Source organism: Drosophila biarmipes, chromosome 2R (genome assembly GCF_025231255.1).
Source record: "Drosophila biarmipes strain raj3 chromosome 2R, RU_DBia_V1.1, whole genome shotgun sequence".
NCBI classification, from domain to species: Eukaryota; Metazoa; Arthropoda; class Insecta; order Diptera; family Drosophilidae; genus Drosophila; species Drosophila biarmipes.
The window spans coordinates 20,858,616-20,876,513 of record NC_066615.1 but is presented as its reverse complement, the minus strand read 5'-3'; the positions used below and the strand labels follow the sequence as shown (position 1 = coordinate 20,876,513).

The 17,898-nt window shown below is 44.3% G+C and overlaps 1 protein-coding gene across 3 annotated transcripts in view; it reads right to left on the bottom strand.

Moving 5' to 3' along the window:
* The window catches only part of LOC108022659 (uncharacterized), a 39,233-nt gene that overhangs the window by 9,102 nt on the left and 12,233 nt on the right, over nucleotides 1-17,898 (bottom strand). For all 3 annotated transcript variants that reach the window (XM_050888255.1, XM_017091725.3, XM_050888254.1), the window contains exon 3: nucleotides 12,674-13,414. In XM_050888255.1, the coding sequence (XP_050744212.1) occupies nucleotides 12,674-13,414 (741 nt within the window). The remainder of the gene's footprint in view (nucleotides 1-12,673; nucleotides 13,415-17,898) is intronic.

The following is a 17,898-nucleotide window of genomic DNA, read 5'->3' as shown; positions in this document are numbered from 1 at the left end:
GCCAGCTGCTCTAACACATATATGCCATAGATGCGCCTGCAGTCTGCACTAAATGAATTCCGACGCCAAAATAAAAAGTCTCAAAGGGCGAACTCAATTAGAGGGTCCACGGGTACAGGTGCAAAGTTAATTGGAGGTGGGGCAACTTTCGCACGGAGCCGGGCTGCAAAAATCAATCCGAGCTGAAGAAGTGGATTTAAACTCATCCCCGGCAGCTCCAGGGAATCCATTTAAGCTTGCCTTCATTTAAATGCGGGGCGCAAAAGTCATTCCGCACGCAAAATCCCGATTTTCGTCCTTTTCGGCCATTACGCCGACATGACACCATCAGCATCAGCATGGGCGTGCAGCCTGCAGCAGAAAGGGGGGTGCGTTGGTTGGGCAAAAGGACGCAGGAGGCAGGACACACATGCGGGCAGTAAATAAGCCGGAGTTATGCCTGCCCATCGATGTGTGACCTTCGCGCCTCGTCCTTCGCCTCCTGTCACCCAGATTGGCCGGATGGGACTGTGCTGAAACACTAAAAAAAACATTCCTAACTTAAGAACAATTTGTTCTTGATTAAGATTTACTTTCTAGTTATTGTTATTACCATCCAAATATGAAACAGACTTTCATCCATGATCTTTATACATTTAACCAGTAACTTGGTCTTGGTTTTAGAATATTTCCGAAAATGTTCACAGACTGTGAAAGGTTGTTCGAGAGCATAACGTTCTTGAAATAAAAAATGTTCACCCTCTGGACTTGACTCCTCTCCCAGCCCTTGTGCTTTGACTTTTTTGTGAGTGTAGGATGCGGCACATCGGATGTGGAATTGTGGCTTAAAATTTTGGAAACCCAATATGCGATAATGAGTCGCAGTTGTGCGCGGATCCGGATCCGATGAGCAGGGCTTAATTGGAAATTCAGATTAGGCTATGAAATTCTAATTCCGCATATATATTTGGCCAGTTTAGCCAGAGTTTACCAGTTTTACAGCCGACCATATCATTGGAAATAACGTTTATGGTTTCCCCCAAAAAAAAAACAACAAAATATGGCAAGTTCTCCGCTCCCTCGTAAACATTAATGGCCAGCCTAAGGGTTAAGGGGCAGGGGTCATGGAACCATGGAAACCATAGAAAAGCGACAACAAAGGCGGGAGCAACCTTTGCCACTGACCATCAGTCAGTCAATGACCGTTTCATATGGCAAATAATTGAATTTTTGTTCGTTCGCTCGTCTTTTTCAAAAAGAAAGCGGGCAAGAAATTCTTTTTATATTTGCCAAACGGAGCAGACATTGCGTGTGGGTTGATTTACGAGTTTCAAATGGCTACCATTGCCGTAGTCGGGTTTTACTATCATAATTTCATAAGCCGTTGAACCAAAGAAATAACGCAAACATTTCCGAGGCGCATGAGTAATAAAAAATATAATAAATATATAAATAAACCACAGGGCGCAACCCAAAAAACATGGCGAAAATTATCCCAGTTTTTATTAGGGCTTTGGCTGAGTAGTTAGCTTATTTGTTTATCGATTACAATTCTCATCTGTAGATTAAAATCAAAAAAGGCTTTCCTATCCTAAGCAACCAATAAAACCAATCAAAAACCAAACAACATTAACTTACTTTTTTATTCACCTACCAAATATTTCGTTTATTCGATAAACCTAAAACTATTCAGCCTATCGATTTGTATTATTTTTGTTTCGAATAAAGACAACTTGCTATTTTTCGTTGGTCAAAAGAGCCCAATTATGGTCGTTGAGAAAAAAACCAACTATTCGATGGAGGAAACCTGTATACGATGACCTGGTAAATGGGAACATAACAAGAAAAAATTGTTTACCCTTGCATATTGTTTACGTTATCGATTCCCCATTTTTTTGTTTATCGATTACAAGTTCTCTCTCAATATGAGATTAAATCCTAAAAAAGATTGTTTCCTTTCAAATATTTCTTTGTAAACACAATCATTGTTTTGCTTAGCATGTATTTAAAACAGTCCATAATTATTCATTTTTTGTTATTCAACTAAATACGATTAAAAGAAAACTTTACTTCATGTTAGTTTATCGTTTTGCATTATTTTTGTTTCGATTTAAGGCAACTTGTTATTTGTCGTCGGTCAACAGAGCTCAATTATGGTCGTTGAGAAAACAAAAACTATTGGACGGAGGAAACCTCTTTACGCTGACCTGGAAAATGGGAGCATAACAAGAACAACTTTGTTTGCCCTTGCATATTGTTTGCGTTATCGATTCCCCACCACTCGCCCCAAGTCAATTCACAGTTCGATTGGCGATGGGCAAATGGCGTTTGGCGATTGGCGATTGCCGATTGGCCCGCTTGAGTGTATCAGAGTTTATGCTCCTGCATTGGCCTTCAAATTCATTCGCAAACTGGCTGAGACATAAATATTTTATGGCTTTCTAAGCGCACTCCTTGCGACCGAAACTAGCACTCTGTGGCGTGGGCGAAAAGTCCCGGCTTCAGCATGAATTTAATACACTTTCATGCGGATTTCATGTGGGTCCTGGCCAACTGACCGCTGTGGTCGAGCTCCTGGTCCTGGCCAGTGTGTTATGGAAACGTGACTGAATTTGGCAAAGATTTGCGCAGCACACAAAATGCTTTTGGCCAGAGCACTATGTAATGTAATTGATATGGCGCACATATAGTATATGTGTATATTTCGGGGACCTTCGCACATGGAGTGAAAGTACAGCTGCTAGGCCCGGCTCGTATGTATGCAAATAAGTTATGATTTGATTTGTACCATTGCAGTAGATTTATGAGTAGTAAGAGTCGGGCATTACGGCCTTCTCGGCTTTTCCGAGGGCCGAAACGGTTCGCTTTGGCTCGGGCCCCATTCCGATTTCCATTGCCATGTTGTTGCCAATTTGCATAATGGCTCACACATACATACGGGTGTGTTTGTGCTTTGGCAGGGCCCACATAAGCGTGCTACACATTCTTACATGTGCAAAATTTAAAACACATTTATTAAAATTCACTCCATAAATAACAATCAACGATGATTTCTACGGCCATTAAATGCAAATTCGAATGTTGCCTGGTTATTGTTTCTGCAGAGTAAATACTTCAATTATGTCAAGTAACAATAATAGCAATTCGAAGGGAATTAATTGTAATGGGGAGTGCAACTGGATACTTTGTGGCTGGAAAAAATATGTTGGGTGTATTAAATTATGTTGTGCGGTGTTACGTTCGTCACGATTGACAAATCGAGAAGGGTTTTTCAAAGGAATTTCAATAAATACTACAAGGCCTCTTAATTCACCTTGACTATGAGTATGAATACCGCAGAATTTGATATTTTAATAAGCAAACTGAATTGGAATGTGAATGAATTTTATACATAAAAGTTTTTAAGTCATACTTAGCCTGCTAACTCTTATAATATGCCTAAAAGAATACTATAAAATGTTAAAAGACCAATAAGCTACAGAGTTAATTTGTATTGCAGACTTTTCGACGCCTTTAGGAGCGTCAATATGCAATACACTCTATTCCTAAGAAATACAGCAATTCAAGACATTTCCAGGAAACATGGGCCCCATGATTGGCCTACGTTTCGGCAGAATTGAAATATGGTTTCGCAGGAAAGTTCTGCGTTCCCTACAACGGAGCAGTGACAATCCGCAGCACTGTTTCGGCCGAGTGTTGGCGTGCGCATCTGCTTATTTTGTTAACCAGCTCAAAGTGGCCCGGCCACAGTGGCTCCTGGGCCACGCCAACGCACTTGACCAACCGGGGAACTGGCAGTGGTAGTGATACTGGTGCTCGGAAACTGGTACTGGCAACTATGCAACTGTGGCACGTGTTGTCGCATTGGCGCTGGCAATAAGCAGAACACAGAGCGTGCGCGGCGCTTAAGTAATGCCTCTGCCGCTGGTCCCAAGGATAAACTTTTATTTTCCACCCATTCGGCGAGAGTGTGGGTTTAGTGTGTGTGCTCGCCCCTTTCTTGCCGTGCGGTTTTTGCAGCTTGCAAGGGCCATTATGTACCGGCTCCCCCGCTCGCAAAACCCCTTTCGAAGGAGAAGAGCCCTCCCCCGTTCGTCAGCACTTTCTTTCTGTGTTACTGGTTTCTGTTTCCCTTTCGTTGCCCGGTTCATTGCTTCGTTTGTTTTGTTTGCCACACGGTCACGTGTTACCTACAGAGTGCAGCGCATAAAGCTCGGGCGCTCTTGATAGGAGCCCCGTCCTCCATCATCCATCCCCTATCCACTGTCCCCCATGCCATTATACCATTTCCCAACCCCTACTACGTGCTGCATCCGACAAATACAAAATTTAAAACCGCAAAATCCCACAACAAAATGCCAGCGCTGTTGGCGCTTTAACAAGGCCAACGGACAGCGGACAGCGCACAACGGGGCGGATGAGTGTTTAAAAGGGTGTCGGCCCAAATTATCATGAACATTTTTTGGCACATTTGTTGAAACTCAGCTTCGGCCACTGAGCTTCTCATAATTGTCTGTTGTCAACCCGAAAGTGCTGGCCCTCCTCCTGTCGGGCCACTTATAAATCGCTGGCAGACTCGGCTAATTGGGCAACAAAATGCTGCCCTAGTCGAAATTTAATTGCCTGTCATAACTGGCCAACAACATTTGCATTTGCCATTGTAAATATACATTCTTGCAGATACATATACATATATACATTTTCATAGCCGGATGCGGATGCGGAATGTGGGTAAATTTTTCAATTAACGTGTTTGCTTTGAGTCGCAAGCTCACTCGCTTTTTGAATCATTTTTTGTCAAACGCGACAAACAGTTGAAATGTCAACCTCTGACCCCCCATTTCTCTGAGTGCCTGTGTGTGTGTGTGCGTTCCGTTAGAGGGGAAAAGAAATTTGCATATTTGAGTGAAATTTACGTTGTGGCTGATGTGAAATGTTTATGACGGATATGTTGGCCGACAAGTGTTGGAATTTATGTACCCAGCGCAGCATACATGCATAAACATTAAGGCAAACACACACACAGTAGTCGGTATATTCAAACGGATAATGTGCCCACTTAAAGGGGTTATACTATATGTATTATAAAGGATATGTCGCAGGGATTCCATTTCGCCAGGCTCTTTAATTAGCATTTTGTGCTTCTTTTAACGAGCCAGTCGAGTTGTCCACCGGAGTACGGACAAACACATTAGTTGGCACTTAATTAGATCGGATGTCCCCCGAAAGATGGATCCTTTGGACTAATTAGTGAACCAGGTTTTTATTATGTGCAAAAAACGCCACAGATTACGTTAGTGGGGGCAGGGAAGGTTATAATTTAAACAGCTCTTTTGGGCAATTTGAGATCTTATTAAAAGAGCCTAAAAGTATGCAATACAAATTATATTTTTCTAATTTCTACTCGAAGATAGGTTGTGTCTCCTAACTTTGGGACCGAATGGAAGTGAAATCTATAAAATCGTTATTGGCTAGCATATGCATTTTCTTTCTCTGCATCTGCCTTCAGCTTTCCCTGGAACTGTTCTTTCAGCACGCCGTATTCAGCCGTAAATGCAATGCTTAGTTTATTTTGCAGCTTCCGTCCGGTCGAGTCAGTCAGCCGTTGAGGGCGCTGATAGAAACCCGAAGGATGGGTTGCCCCGCCTGTTTGTCTATGCACTTCCCATCGCCTATCGTCGGCCATTGTGCCCCCGTCTGTGGCGCCCCCTTTTCTCGCCCCGCCCCTGCGCCCCTGCCACTGATTTGACAATTCAAATACAATGGATACGGATGCCAGTGGCGCACACAAGTAAATAATGCACGAGCCGAGCTCAATGCTCAATGTGTTGGGCGAAGTCAGTCGATTTCGCAAAACGAGAGTGAGTGTTGGTGTGGGCGAGCCACGTCTGCAACATTTCCCCGAGAAGAATGCAGAATTCCGAATGCAGCCATGCCAATGGGCTAAAAAGACATTCAGGCGGGCTGGGTATGTTCCACATTTCAGATATGCAGCATGCGCAATTCTTTGAAAGCCGCTTAACTGACGGCAAATATGAATTGAAAGTTTAATTAAAAATAAGACGCGGAAATTCCCATCGAACCATGTCGGACCCAATAAGGCACTCATATGTAAATAAGCGAGGGGATGGCGTGGATACTTAATGGAAATGTTCAGGGGATATTCACGTGAATCTCAGGAAACATTAATGGCTAGAATTTAGTCACAAATACTCCATATTTCAGAGTTTTTTTTAGTCATAGATTGGCCAACCGAAAGTTAAAAGATAAGGTAACAATCTCCATCATTTTCGGGTAAATAAATTGTCGTATACATTTTCTCATTGCTTAAGGGATACATCCCTTTTTCCCTAGATTCGAATGCAAAGTGATTGGGTACGAAATTTCAGAAAGGATGACATTTTATATTTCGACAATTGGACACAACCTTCATTAAGTGAGTTTTTGGATAGCCATATAATAAGGAAGTATTCAACAATTTGGAATCACAATAGTTCATCTGGATTGCCAGCAAAAACGGGTATTAATAAACAACATTTAGGGATCAAGATCAAGTAATTGCTTAAACAAGCATATAATAGTACCTAAAAGTATGCAAGTAATCGCCTAAAAGTATGCTATCAAATATTTTAGTACTTAAAGTACTTACAATTTTGAACTTAATTTAAAGCCATCTAACAATATTAAAGTAGATGCCTGTGAAGGTTAAAGGCCTGAGCAGCTATCCCGTCGGCATAGATACAGATAGATTTCAGATAGATTCGAACACAAAACCATTCCTAGCCGACTAATTTGCTCATTAGGCTTTCGGCCCAGGCTGAGTCATTGGCAGCCCATTACAGGCAGTTAAACACTCTCTCCACGACAGACACACCACTACTAGGTAGCCCACACACACTCACACCCGTGGATGGAGGGCGTGGCATATTTGGGAGGCGGCTCACATGCCGAACGCCAAGAAGAAGAAGCTGGTCCCAAAGTATGAATGACGCTAATGCCTGCTACCAGTCGACGGAGTGGGCTGGGGCTAGCCAGATTCCTCCAGCCCGAACCCCGAGTCCAGGGATGTCCTGGCTGTCCTGCGAGTGGGCGTCGAGTGGAGTGTATTGCAGGGTAGCTTAACTTGTCGCAGACGCGTATCTATGACGTCAGCGTGCAGCGAAAACCGCAAATAATTCATCGGCCTTTGTTGGCCTCTTCTAGTCTCTTTAGTCTCGTTTTCGGGTTCAATTTTCAGCTTTTCCCGACTGCACTGGGAAAAATGGTATCAGGGGAGCTAACTGTATGCCTATGATTTCACATTTTGATATAAATGTTGATTTAATATGATTAAATTATCCTAGGGACATAAAGCTCTTCCAGCCTGTTGTAGAAACTAAACCCATTCCCATTTCGTTGTACACTTTTTCCCCCAGTGCATCTGCTTAGAAGGAGCGATGTGACAGACAGGGCGAGACAGGAACAGAAACAGAGAGCTAGCGAAAATTTAAATAAATGCTTTGAAGCACACTAAAAGCGATTTATCTTTGTCGATTGTGGATTACGAACATGCCCCGCCCCCAGTCGCCACAACCCCGGGAAAGAGGGAAAAAAAACATTTTTCATATTGTGTCAGCAAGGAGTCTCTGTGCGAGTGTGTGTGTGCTGTCCCTATTTGCGAGTGTGTTTGTGAGTGGGATTGTGCGTCTGTTTGCACAAAGACTTGTCAGTCAACGTGGGAGCAGCTCACCCGAAGCTGGAGGGGATTGGCAGGCTGTGGGAGGGGTTCGGGGGCAGGACCCCAAGGAGCAGCTGCTGCCCTTGCTACCCTTTTGTCTGTCCTGCGGTCCGCCTGTCTGTGTCCTGCTCATCAGGCTTCGTTTTATTGATTAATCGTTTGCTGCTGCTTGATGTGCCAACCTCCTGCTCTCCCCTGGATCCTCTTCTTGCTCCTTTGGTCACATTAGCGCTCCTTCTGCTTCTTATTTTCCCTTCGAATTGGCCAATTTTGCGCTGCATTGCGCCATTCATTTGCCGAGGAGAAGGGCTTTTAAACGAAACAAAACGAAACTTTCCCCAAAACCAGCCTACATGGCGTATACGCAATTTTTCTGACGGCCAACAACGAAAGTTGCTCCTGCTTTTCGAGGGGATTCTTTGGATAGCTAATCAGGGGAGAAAGTTTTATATGGGCTTGCTGGGGGACTGTGAGTGGGGAATGTGACCCCAATGCCGTTTGCCGGGAAAGCGAAGAAAGCGGTTAAGGGCATCGATAGTACCCATTTTCAAGACTTTCTTATCTGTATCTCATGGATATTGGATATCATTTAATGTCAAGTTCTTTAGGTAACTCCTTTAATATCAACACATGTGACAAATTACAACTCCTATTATAAAATCAAATAAATCAAGCCATAACAGATCTATAAATATCCGTTATTCCATTATTTATTCATATTAGAAATGAATTTCTCCTAAGTCTCTTATATATTTATTATCATTTTTCACTAGCTATGGTCAAATACCACCCATCAAAAAGAGTCAAAATCCATTTGAATGATATTTGTTTGACTTTTCCGCCAACTTCTTTCCAGGATATTTATAGAACCCACCAGAGGGATCCCATCTTGCCCAGGAATCTCTGCTAAATCAACTTTTTCCCTAATCCACCGAGCACCGCAAAGTGAAATCTATCAATCTGGAGTCCTGGGCCAGCTGCTGCCACTGCTCCAACCTCCGCTTTCACCCTGGCCAGGATTATAATCTGGAAGATGCGGCGCCCACGCAGAACTCGATAAATTGCTAGATTGCACAAAGTGGCAAGCTGCGAAGGAGGCAGGCAGTACCACCAGGACGAGGATAACCAGGATAGCAGGGAAAGGGAGAGCCAAGCCGAATGCCAATGCAAAAAAAGGTGGGAACAACTAGAGGGGTGAAAGATTATTGAGAAAACACAGAAAGTTTTTCTCCTGCCTGTCGACGCACACATGTGTCCAGCCGCAGAGGGGGGCGGGCTGATGGCGGGTGGGAAAAGGACACGAAGGGCCTGGCGGTGGGAGGATAAAGAAGTGCAAAGCGGACCCAACAAAACGCGGCTATAGTGTAATTCAGCTCAGTGTTGTCAGCTGTCGCCAGGCGACAACAGCAACAAATCGTTTATGGCCCAAACACCTAAGCAAATATGCGAGAGCGAGAGGAAGGAGGAGAAGGAGAGTGTTATCCTGCGGCAGGATATGCAGGGCTGTGTGTGTGCGTGCCAGGGCGGCTGTGTGTGATTGGCGTACATAAGTGAGAATGCGTGTAAAGTGTTTGTAATCAATCATTTATGAAATTGCGCTACTTCCGCTTTTGACAATTTTCTTTCGCCGACAAAGGATCCCCCTATAGAAAACCAATCCCCGTGCCACCACCCATGAGCATGAGCTCCTTCGATGACGTAAGGTTATGTGATATGTGTCTATAAGTAAAATGCAAATTCACACACTGCCACCGAGTATATGAAACAAAAATGATGGCGCTGAGTGGGGGAAGTAACGAGAATCCCCCGCATCAAATCCAAATCGAAGTCTTCGTTGGCAATGGATTATGGCCAGGCCAGCAACGATGATGAACAGCTAAGACCCATAAAGGTTTTCGCCAAAATATCTACACAATTACGCAGCTTAACTAAACAATCGATTCAATTAATCGGAGTCCGGCAAGAAGCTTGCACTTTGGCTCCATTGTTCTTGGCTGAAGTTTAAGTTGCAGTTTTGCTGGCTCAGGAGGTCAATGATTTGTTGTGGCTTTGTGCATAATAGAGTTATCTCATAAATATGCATGTGTTTTCGGTTTGCCCGTCAATTTGCATTCATCGATGGAGACTTAATTGGGTTTAGGCAAAGTGGCAAATATTTATTTGTCCTTTTGCTGCATTTAATTAGGGCTACTGATTTTTGAGTATCAGCGGGATTTTTGCTGGGGGTAGGTATAATATTTCAGATAATATCTAAAGATTACAGATTTCAATAGTTTATTATTGTACATAAATAATTATTGTGGGTCAAGTTCGGGTTCCCCACCAACATAATGTATTCCCCACTAAGTGCTGCCCTTAAAAGCCATTACAATTTCCACAAATATGCCAGAAATAATCGAATTGCCGCCATGGTGGGCCCTCCAGCGACTTCTTGGCTTTCAAGGGGCTCCGAAGATGGGGTGCGCTGCACCCAAAACTGTTCTCCAAACCGCAACTAAGGACACAAAACGTTGCCTTGAGGCTCGGTTCCGGCCAGCGGGCTTTCCCTCTGCGGTTGGCCGCAATGTCAAGCCCTTTGCGACTAATTAGCAGAGTTTGCGGTGCCGAAAGGTGAGTAATCATTAATATAAATATGCATTCCCCCGCAGCCAGAGCCGTTTAGGGGCATTTAAATCGGTTAACTGGCCCATGGCTGACAGAGCCGCCGGAGTGATACTGACACCGCCGATACTGGCGGGGTTAGGACCGCACTTTCGGTCGGGCCATGTGCAAAAACGTGTTTTGTGCTGGAATCTGGCACTTGGAAAAGAAAAGCCAAGGAACCGAATGCTGAATGGCCAGCAAGAGAGAGCCAAAGGACACGCAAGGCGCGCGCAGTTGAAAATTCAAATAATGCTGTTGGAAATTTGCTATTTAGCTGGGCAGTCAAGTTAATACCTAAAATATTATATAACTAAGTGCTTATGCGGGTTATTTATTTTATAAATAAAAGCTGGTTGAATTTCGGGTCATTCATGTATTTTTGTGGAATTTTCTAACAAAACATTGGCCTGTTGAAACTTATATAAACTGCGAAAAGTTTGCAGAGTCCCCACAGCCAGGAAAGCTGAGAGAGAGCGTGTCCTGCTGACACCGCAAGAGAAAGGACGAGAGGTCCTGGAAAACTCTCGCCTGCTCTCCGCTGACTGATTTCCAACTGGAGAGAGCCTTTTCGAACTAGAATCATGTTAAGGCTGCTGCTGCTGCTGCTGATGCTCTGCTCTGATTCTCTTGGCTTTCTCCCTTCTCCAACCCCTCTGCTCGCACCCCCTACGCCCCTGCAAGCCCTATCCTTCGGTTAGTTTAAAGCCCTTGTTGTTGTTGCCTCTGCGGCTGCACAGCGCATTAAATGTGTGCCACCAGGCGTATGCGTAATTTAAATTTAAATTTGTGTGTGTACATATGTCTGCCCCTAGCACCTGCCCCCTGCCACCTGCACCTCCCACCTGAGCCACCCCACCCCCTTTCTCCACTCACATCTTGTGTATTTTTGGCCCCAGTTGTTGTTGTTTTGTTGCCGTCTGCTTAGCATTTGCCTCAAGTTTTGTTAATCAGCGCAATTCACATTTCTGTTTTCTGTTTTCAGTATTTCAGTTTTTTACTGCCACTGCTCTCTCAGAGATTTTGCAGTATTCAAAAGGTTTTTCCTTTACCCACAGAGACCCTCATTAGCGTAGTCATTGTTTTAGCAGAGCCAGCTTTTCGCCCCTGCGCCCCCTCGCCCCGTCCGCCGCTCAGCCATTTCACTTCAGGTTTTCAGGTTAAGGCGAGTAGGGAATCTCTGGCCGGCACTCGACGAATAATTACCAATTATATGGAACAGACATCAGATATGCAACCGAAATGTGAAGATGTGAAAATCTGAAAATCTGGTGTTGTTATGTGGCCAAAATGGACCAACTGCAGCCGAGCTTAAGTGCCACAAATTAACCGCAAACGCCAAGTCCTGCGTCGTGGCCCATAATTACGAGTCTGAAATATGAATCCTTGGCCACGAGTCCTGTCCTGTCCTGACTCGGTTATGGGCCAAGCGGCAAGAGCTCTGCACTGAGAGAATAGCCAATGGCAGGGCGGTCCATTTTGAATGCAAAGAAGGCTTTGTTCCTCATGGATTAAGGCTTACTATTTCTGACATTTGCTTTGGGAGCTCTTCCCTGGGAGATTTTGGTGTGGGAGAACCCCGGACAAATAGGTAAACTTATGGACCTTAAGAGCTTAGCTCTGGTCCCTTGGTCAAGCACTGAAAACAAAAATGTTTCGGAAGTGCACTAACAACTTTTTAATTTTTTACTTACAAAATATGTAACTCAATCATAAATATTACTATATACCCAAAGCAAATATTTAAAAACGTGAATATCAGAGAGCCTAAACAGATTTTTTGAATTGTATACATATATATATAAATAAATGTCATCCTATATAGTGAAAAAAATGAAAGTTCCTTTTACTGTGGCCTTTTTAAAACCCAAATCATTATTTTTCATTCATTCAAATTCATTTTTAAATTTGTATATACAAATCAAGAAAAAATGTTTTATTTTCTAATAGAACTCATCGATAAAAGTATCTATAACTTCCTATAACTGATATTTTATTACATTCTTATAATAATAATAAAGAGAATAAAATTCTCAAAAATAACTATAAAGTTATACCCTGTCTCTTTTCTTTCAGTGCACTACCGCTGTTTTAGGGCCTTTCTCGTTTTGTTTTCAGTTTTTGCCTTTTTTCGCTGCTCAACTTTAATAATTAATGAGCAGCTAAAAATGTCACGCGGTGCGGAATGGTTTCGGCCTGGCCCAAAGTGGAAAGCGAATGAGGTTCGGGCTTAATTGGGTTAAAGGGGGGTTTGGGTTAGGACAGGGTGGGAGTTAGGGGTTTATATGGGTTAAGGGCCAAGGAGTTTAGGCGGGAAAGTAAGCTAACTACACTCACCTTGCAGTCGTCGCACTGATTGATCAGCGAGTAGACCTGCCGGCAGTCGAAGCGGAAGAGGATCTCGGCCAGCTCGCAGGTGATCCTGTTGGCCAGGTTGTCCACGTCGAGCAGATCGCTGAGCACGCGGATGCACTCCTGCCGGTCCGAGAGACTGGCGTTCAGGGCCAGCGTGTGGAGGGCGCTGAAGACGCTCCTCTCGCAGCAGTTGCGCAGCCGCAGCACCCTCAGCCGCTCCAGCAGATGGCCAGGTGACTGGAGGCCGCACAGGTGCTGCGGACTCGACTCGGCGGAATCGCCCAGATATTCAAGGCACTGTTGTTGCTCCTCCGGCTCCGCCGCCTGCCCGTCCTGGTGGATCCGAAGGGGCTCCTGGGCATGCAGATGGCTGTAGGACAGCGTCGGCTCCGGCACCGCCTCCTCGGTGGTGGAGGACGCATCCTCGTCCACGTCCTGGTCATCGGTGGTGGTGGTGCTGCTGATGCTGCCGCTGGTGCCCGTCGGCAGCGGGGAATTGCTCTCGGTGGCGTCCATCGCGTAGTCCCCACCGCGGCGCAAACGCATCTGGGCTGTCTTATAGTTTACGAAATACTTGACTTTATTGTTACTGGTGGCACTCCGCTTCGCCTTGGAGGCCGCTGGCTTCAGTTGCTGCTGCTCGGCGCAGGATCGTGGGCAGGTTGGGGGCCCGGGTCCCTCATCGACCCAGGCCATGGGCAGTGTTCCAGCCGAGCACTGACCCTGTGGAGGAGAGAGGGATCGGAAGTGCAGTTTAATAATCATGTTTATAGGAAAAAGGTCTCTGGGGTCATGTTATCATTAGCGAGTACGCATTTCTTTAAAGAAAAAGGGACTCACAATCCATCATCTTAAAAAAATGTTTCCAGAAAAGGATGTATTGTATGAGAAATTTAAAGATTGTAAAGAACATATCAATATCCTTCACTTAAAAGTAATACATAAACCTTCATCATCCTAAGATAAATTTCTTGAAATCCACAAAGTTTTAGAATTTAACAACACTTCAAAATAATATCAGGGAAAATCAGAAGTACTTAAACTCATTTGATAACCACCTTCCCAAGAAAGCTATCCTTAAATATTATATTATCCCTCATTTAAAATAACGCTGATATCTTGATTCTCAGCTTGCAACCCAAAAGACACCGCATATGAAAATGACATAAAGAAGACAGTAAATTCGGAATAATAAAACTTTAAGATCTGGAATACGACGTTTTTAAGGGGTTGCAACCAAGATTTAAGACTGACAATTGTCGAATACACTTAACCAGAGATTTGCAGTCTAGATTTTATGCGACATTTAATCTTTTAGTGGGAAAGTGCTCAGCTGATGCTTAAGTAAACCTTAGGTTTGACATACATAGATCTTAAAGATGGTTCGATGACTTGTGCACCGACCATATGAGAAAGGGCAAAGTAATCTGTACCGCAGCTCCATTCATATTTATTGGAGTCGCCGTTCCTAACACCGCTTTGCCCTCCATCAATTAGCTGTCTTGTGTGATTTAAAAATTAAACCAACCGACTGCGATAGCCACACAAACACACAAGCCACCCGACGCCCACTCGCCCACCCACCCATGCACACACTCTCGCTGGGGAAAACCAAACCCACGGGGAGCAGCAACAACACTGTGCAGCAGGAAAAACAAAAAGCTCACTGGTATATTGGAAAAGTTTTGCTCGGCTAACAACAACAGCAAAAGTCATAAAATGCAAAAAACAAAAAAAAACAAGTAAATAGAAGCCAAAGCAGCGAGCAGCGAAAAAAAAACAGGAGCATTGAGTGCATAAAGAGCTGATGTTTTTTGTTATTAAAATGACCGCACTTCGTTGGAATTTTCCACATGCTTGCATAAAACTCGAGGCGGTGGGCCGAGGGGGTGGGGCGGGAAAAGCGGGAAAGCGGGTACGCGTGGCTGCTGAATTTCCGTAGACAACTTTCCGGCGTTTACTATCAATATTGGAGTACTCCGGCAGCAGGAGCAGAAACAGGAGCCCCGTGAAGTTGGAGCTGCTGCAGCGGGAGCTTAAAACCTTTCGCGATTTAATCGTTTTCCGGTTATAGCATGCATATTTATGAGCCTGGCAGGCAAAATTATCTTATCCCGATTGTTGGCATCCGCCTCATATTGCACATCCGCTGGAGATGCTTTTTATGGACTGCAGCGGGTGAGCTTGATGCTATCCAATTTGAGGTGTTTTGAAGATACTCTACTTCGGCTTTCGATCTAAGTCGAGTGGATTATTTTAAGATAATTTAAACCATGCTTCTTTATCAATTTAAGTTCCGTTTCTCCCCTAAAATTCCATTTATTCTATAGGTAGAACAACCTAAACTAGCATCTGGCCTTATGACACTAACTAATGGGCTAAACTAATTTACCAGATCAATTTTAAAAAGTCAAAGCAATCGGATTTTAAGTTCGTTAAATCGTGTTAGCCAGTATAATCTTTTTCTTAGTTTTTTAGGAACGTTAAAAATAAAGTCAGCTTATCTTTTGACCTTTAAAATGTAAGCTTTAGGCAAAAGAGCATTTCCTTCCTCTCTTATTGCAAAGGTGAAGATACATGTTTCATTTAATTGATAATTGGACATGAAATGAATTCCCCATAGAAAACCATCCACTTGGAAAGGTCAAACACTGCCGTTGTTGTAAGCTCCTTAGTAAAATTTAAAACATCGGTTTAAGTCCGAGTAATCCCACTCCTAGTGGGTGGAACAATGCCAGCATTATTCCCCGGAGTATGCACCGGATATTTCTTCTTTTTTTGCTGTTTCTGATTGTTGGCGAGCTGAGAACAAATTCAGAGTCGGCATCAGAATGACCCTTTGAACTTTGGGGCTGTGAGTAATATGCAACAATCAACAACTCTCAATTGCTGCGTGTCCTGTGCGCCGAGCGCTGTGTTCGGGATGTCCTGTGTGCCCTTTTCCCCCGGCTTTTCCCCCGGCTTTTCCCCGGGCTTTTCCCCCTTCTTCTCCCCACACCCCCGCTCAATCGTTTTCCATGTTCCCGGGGCAATAACAATAAGCAGCAGAGAATTTCACTTGCAATACGCACAAATATGCCCAGCCGTGGGGCACGAGGGGAGGAGGTCTTAACTCAAATGAAAAATCATACAAAAGGGAAACTAATACAGCGGGGCACACACACACACACCTACACATGCTGCCAGGACATGCACACTCACACAGATACACACGTATACCCGTTGAGAGGGACGAGCACGTGTACGGGCGGCCATTGTTGATTTAATGGCAGACCAGCTGCGGCCCAATGCACAACAATGCGGCTTGGGGGACCGAAAGGGGGTAAAAATAAAGATAAATTCTTCAATTCGCAGCAGGCAAAATAAGAAATTACAGTTCCTGCCCGGGGGCGGAAGTCCTGGAGGTCCTCCGAGCCCCACTCCCATCGCTGAAACTTTGAGAACTTTCCAATTTCAGGTCGATTGCCAACATGGTAATGAGCTGTGCTCCTCTAAAACGGATTAATATTTAATGTATGCTTATTCCCACAGAGCACTCCCTACATTAAACCCTAAGAATCCTGCTTTAAGTGGTATCTCCATGAATTTTGCAAGCCTTCGAAGGCCCGACAGAAGGGATCCCACATCCGACAGACAGTCTTTAATATTTCCTGACTCGAAAGTGTTAAAATCCATTGCCATAATTGTCTTACCATTTTCGGTTGCATATAGAGCATATCGAATGCAGTCAGCCGGCAGTGAGGGCTACATGAAATATTCATATCAGGTCGGGGGAGTGGGCACGGGGGCTGGGGGAAATTGCAACAGGAATTCCAATGGGCAATGGCCAATGGCCAAGGACTCCTGGCTAGATGCTGAAACATTCATGTGTGCAGGACACTCGGCAGCTGTCTGTTTCCCTCTGCCTCAGTCCCTGTCTCTGTGTCTGCGGCGGGGCGAAGTGTTCTTATGCAAGTTGTCATTAACTTTGCTGTGGACCTGAAACTGAAACTGAATCTGACTGACAGCCAGATGGCTCCGGACTTTGGACATGCCACTCAAAATACCATATTATAAAAGCAATTATGGTGATTTAAAAATGTGATTAAGCAAGAAAGACAGATGGACAACAGTTCTGCTTGTTGAATTCATCTGAAAAGCGACTATCCTTATTTTTGCTGCCTACTTTTAAGCTTGTATCAAAAGGGATTTAAAAACAATAGAAATTTTCTACAGAAAAATAAAATCTATTTTAAATCCAGAAGATTTGTAGAGGATTCTCTCTACAAAACTAAATTCCATTTTTGTTGCATACTTTCAGGTGCCCTATAAATGATTTCAAAACTTTAGTGATTTCCGTGAAATCTCCTTTATTTCTTAACATCAAAATATCATTTTAAATCCAAATTTATTCGTTGCCAACTTTTAGGCTGCCAAACAAGTGATTTAAAATTAGTGCACTTTCTAAACTGAAAACTCAATAAAATCCCATTATTACCACATCGTGTAACTTTTCTTTCCGTGCACCCACTCCCTGGGACACTGCACACGCCCAAGGAAAGCAGAATGGGCGGCGCAAAAACTCAAACAATGCCGGCATAATGGAGTATGCATTATGGCTAATGGCACACGCCTACCACTACACATCTGTGCCCTCTGTAGATAGCCGGGAATGTCCTTTGTGGCTGTGATCCTTTGTGCAGGTTGTGAGCCAGCGAGGGCCACAATGTCTAATAAGCCGAGGTCCTAAATGCTTAGACAATGAGAATGGACTCGGCCCATCCCCGCCTCCGAACAATGTCAGTTGCAGGGACAAGCCGGGGTCTTTGGGGTCGAAGGAGGAGAAGGCGGAGGCGGAGGAGGAGCCCTCTGGCCACTTGACCCATGACACACCCTGACAGCTTAGGCTCAGGCAACAATCTCTGATGGAAGTGTGACATGGCACTGGTTAACCCCTAAATGCCCCGAGAAATTAATGCCTTGATTAGTTGTGCTAGCGAAATATTATTCAGAACTTTTGCCAAGTGCCGGGGGCAATTGAAATCCGTCAGAGCCCCTCGGAACAGCGGCAGGAATAGGAATGTCAACTTCTGAGGCCAGAAAGGGAAAGGCCCAAAGTGCACTTGAGCTAAACACCAGCAGCTGCAGCGGCAGCAACATGCAACATGCAGCTACACAGCTACAATGGCAAACGGCAAACGGAACCGACAACACTTTAAATGTTACAG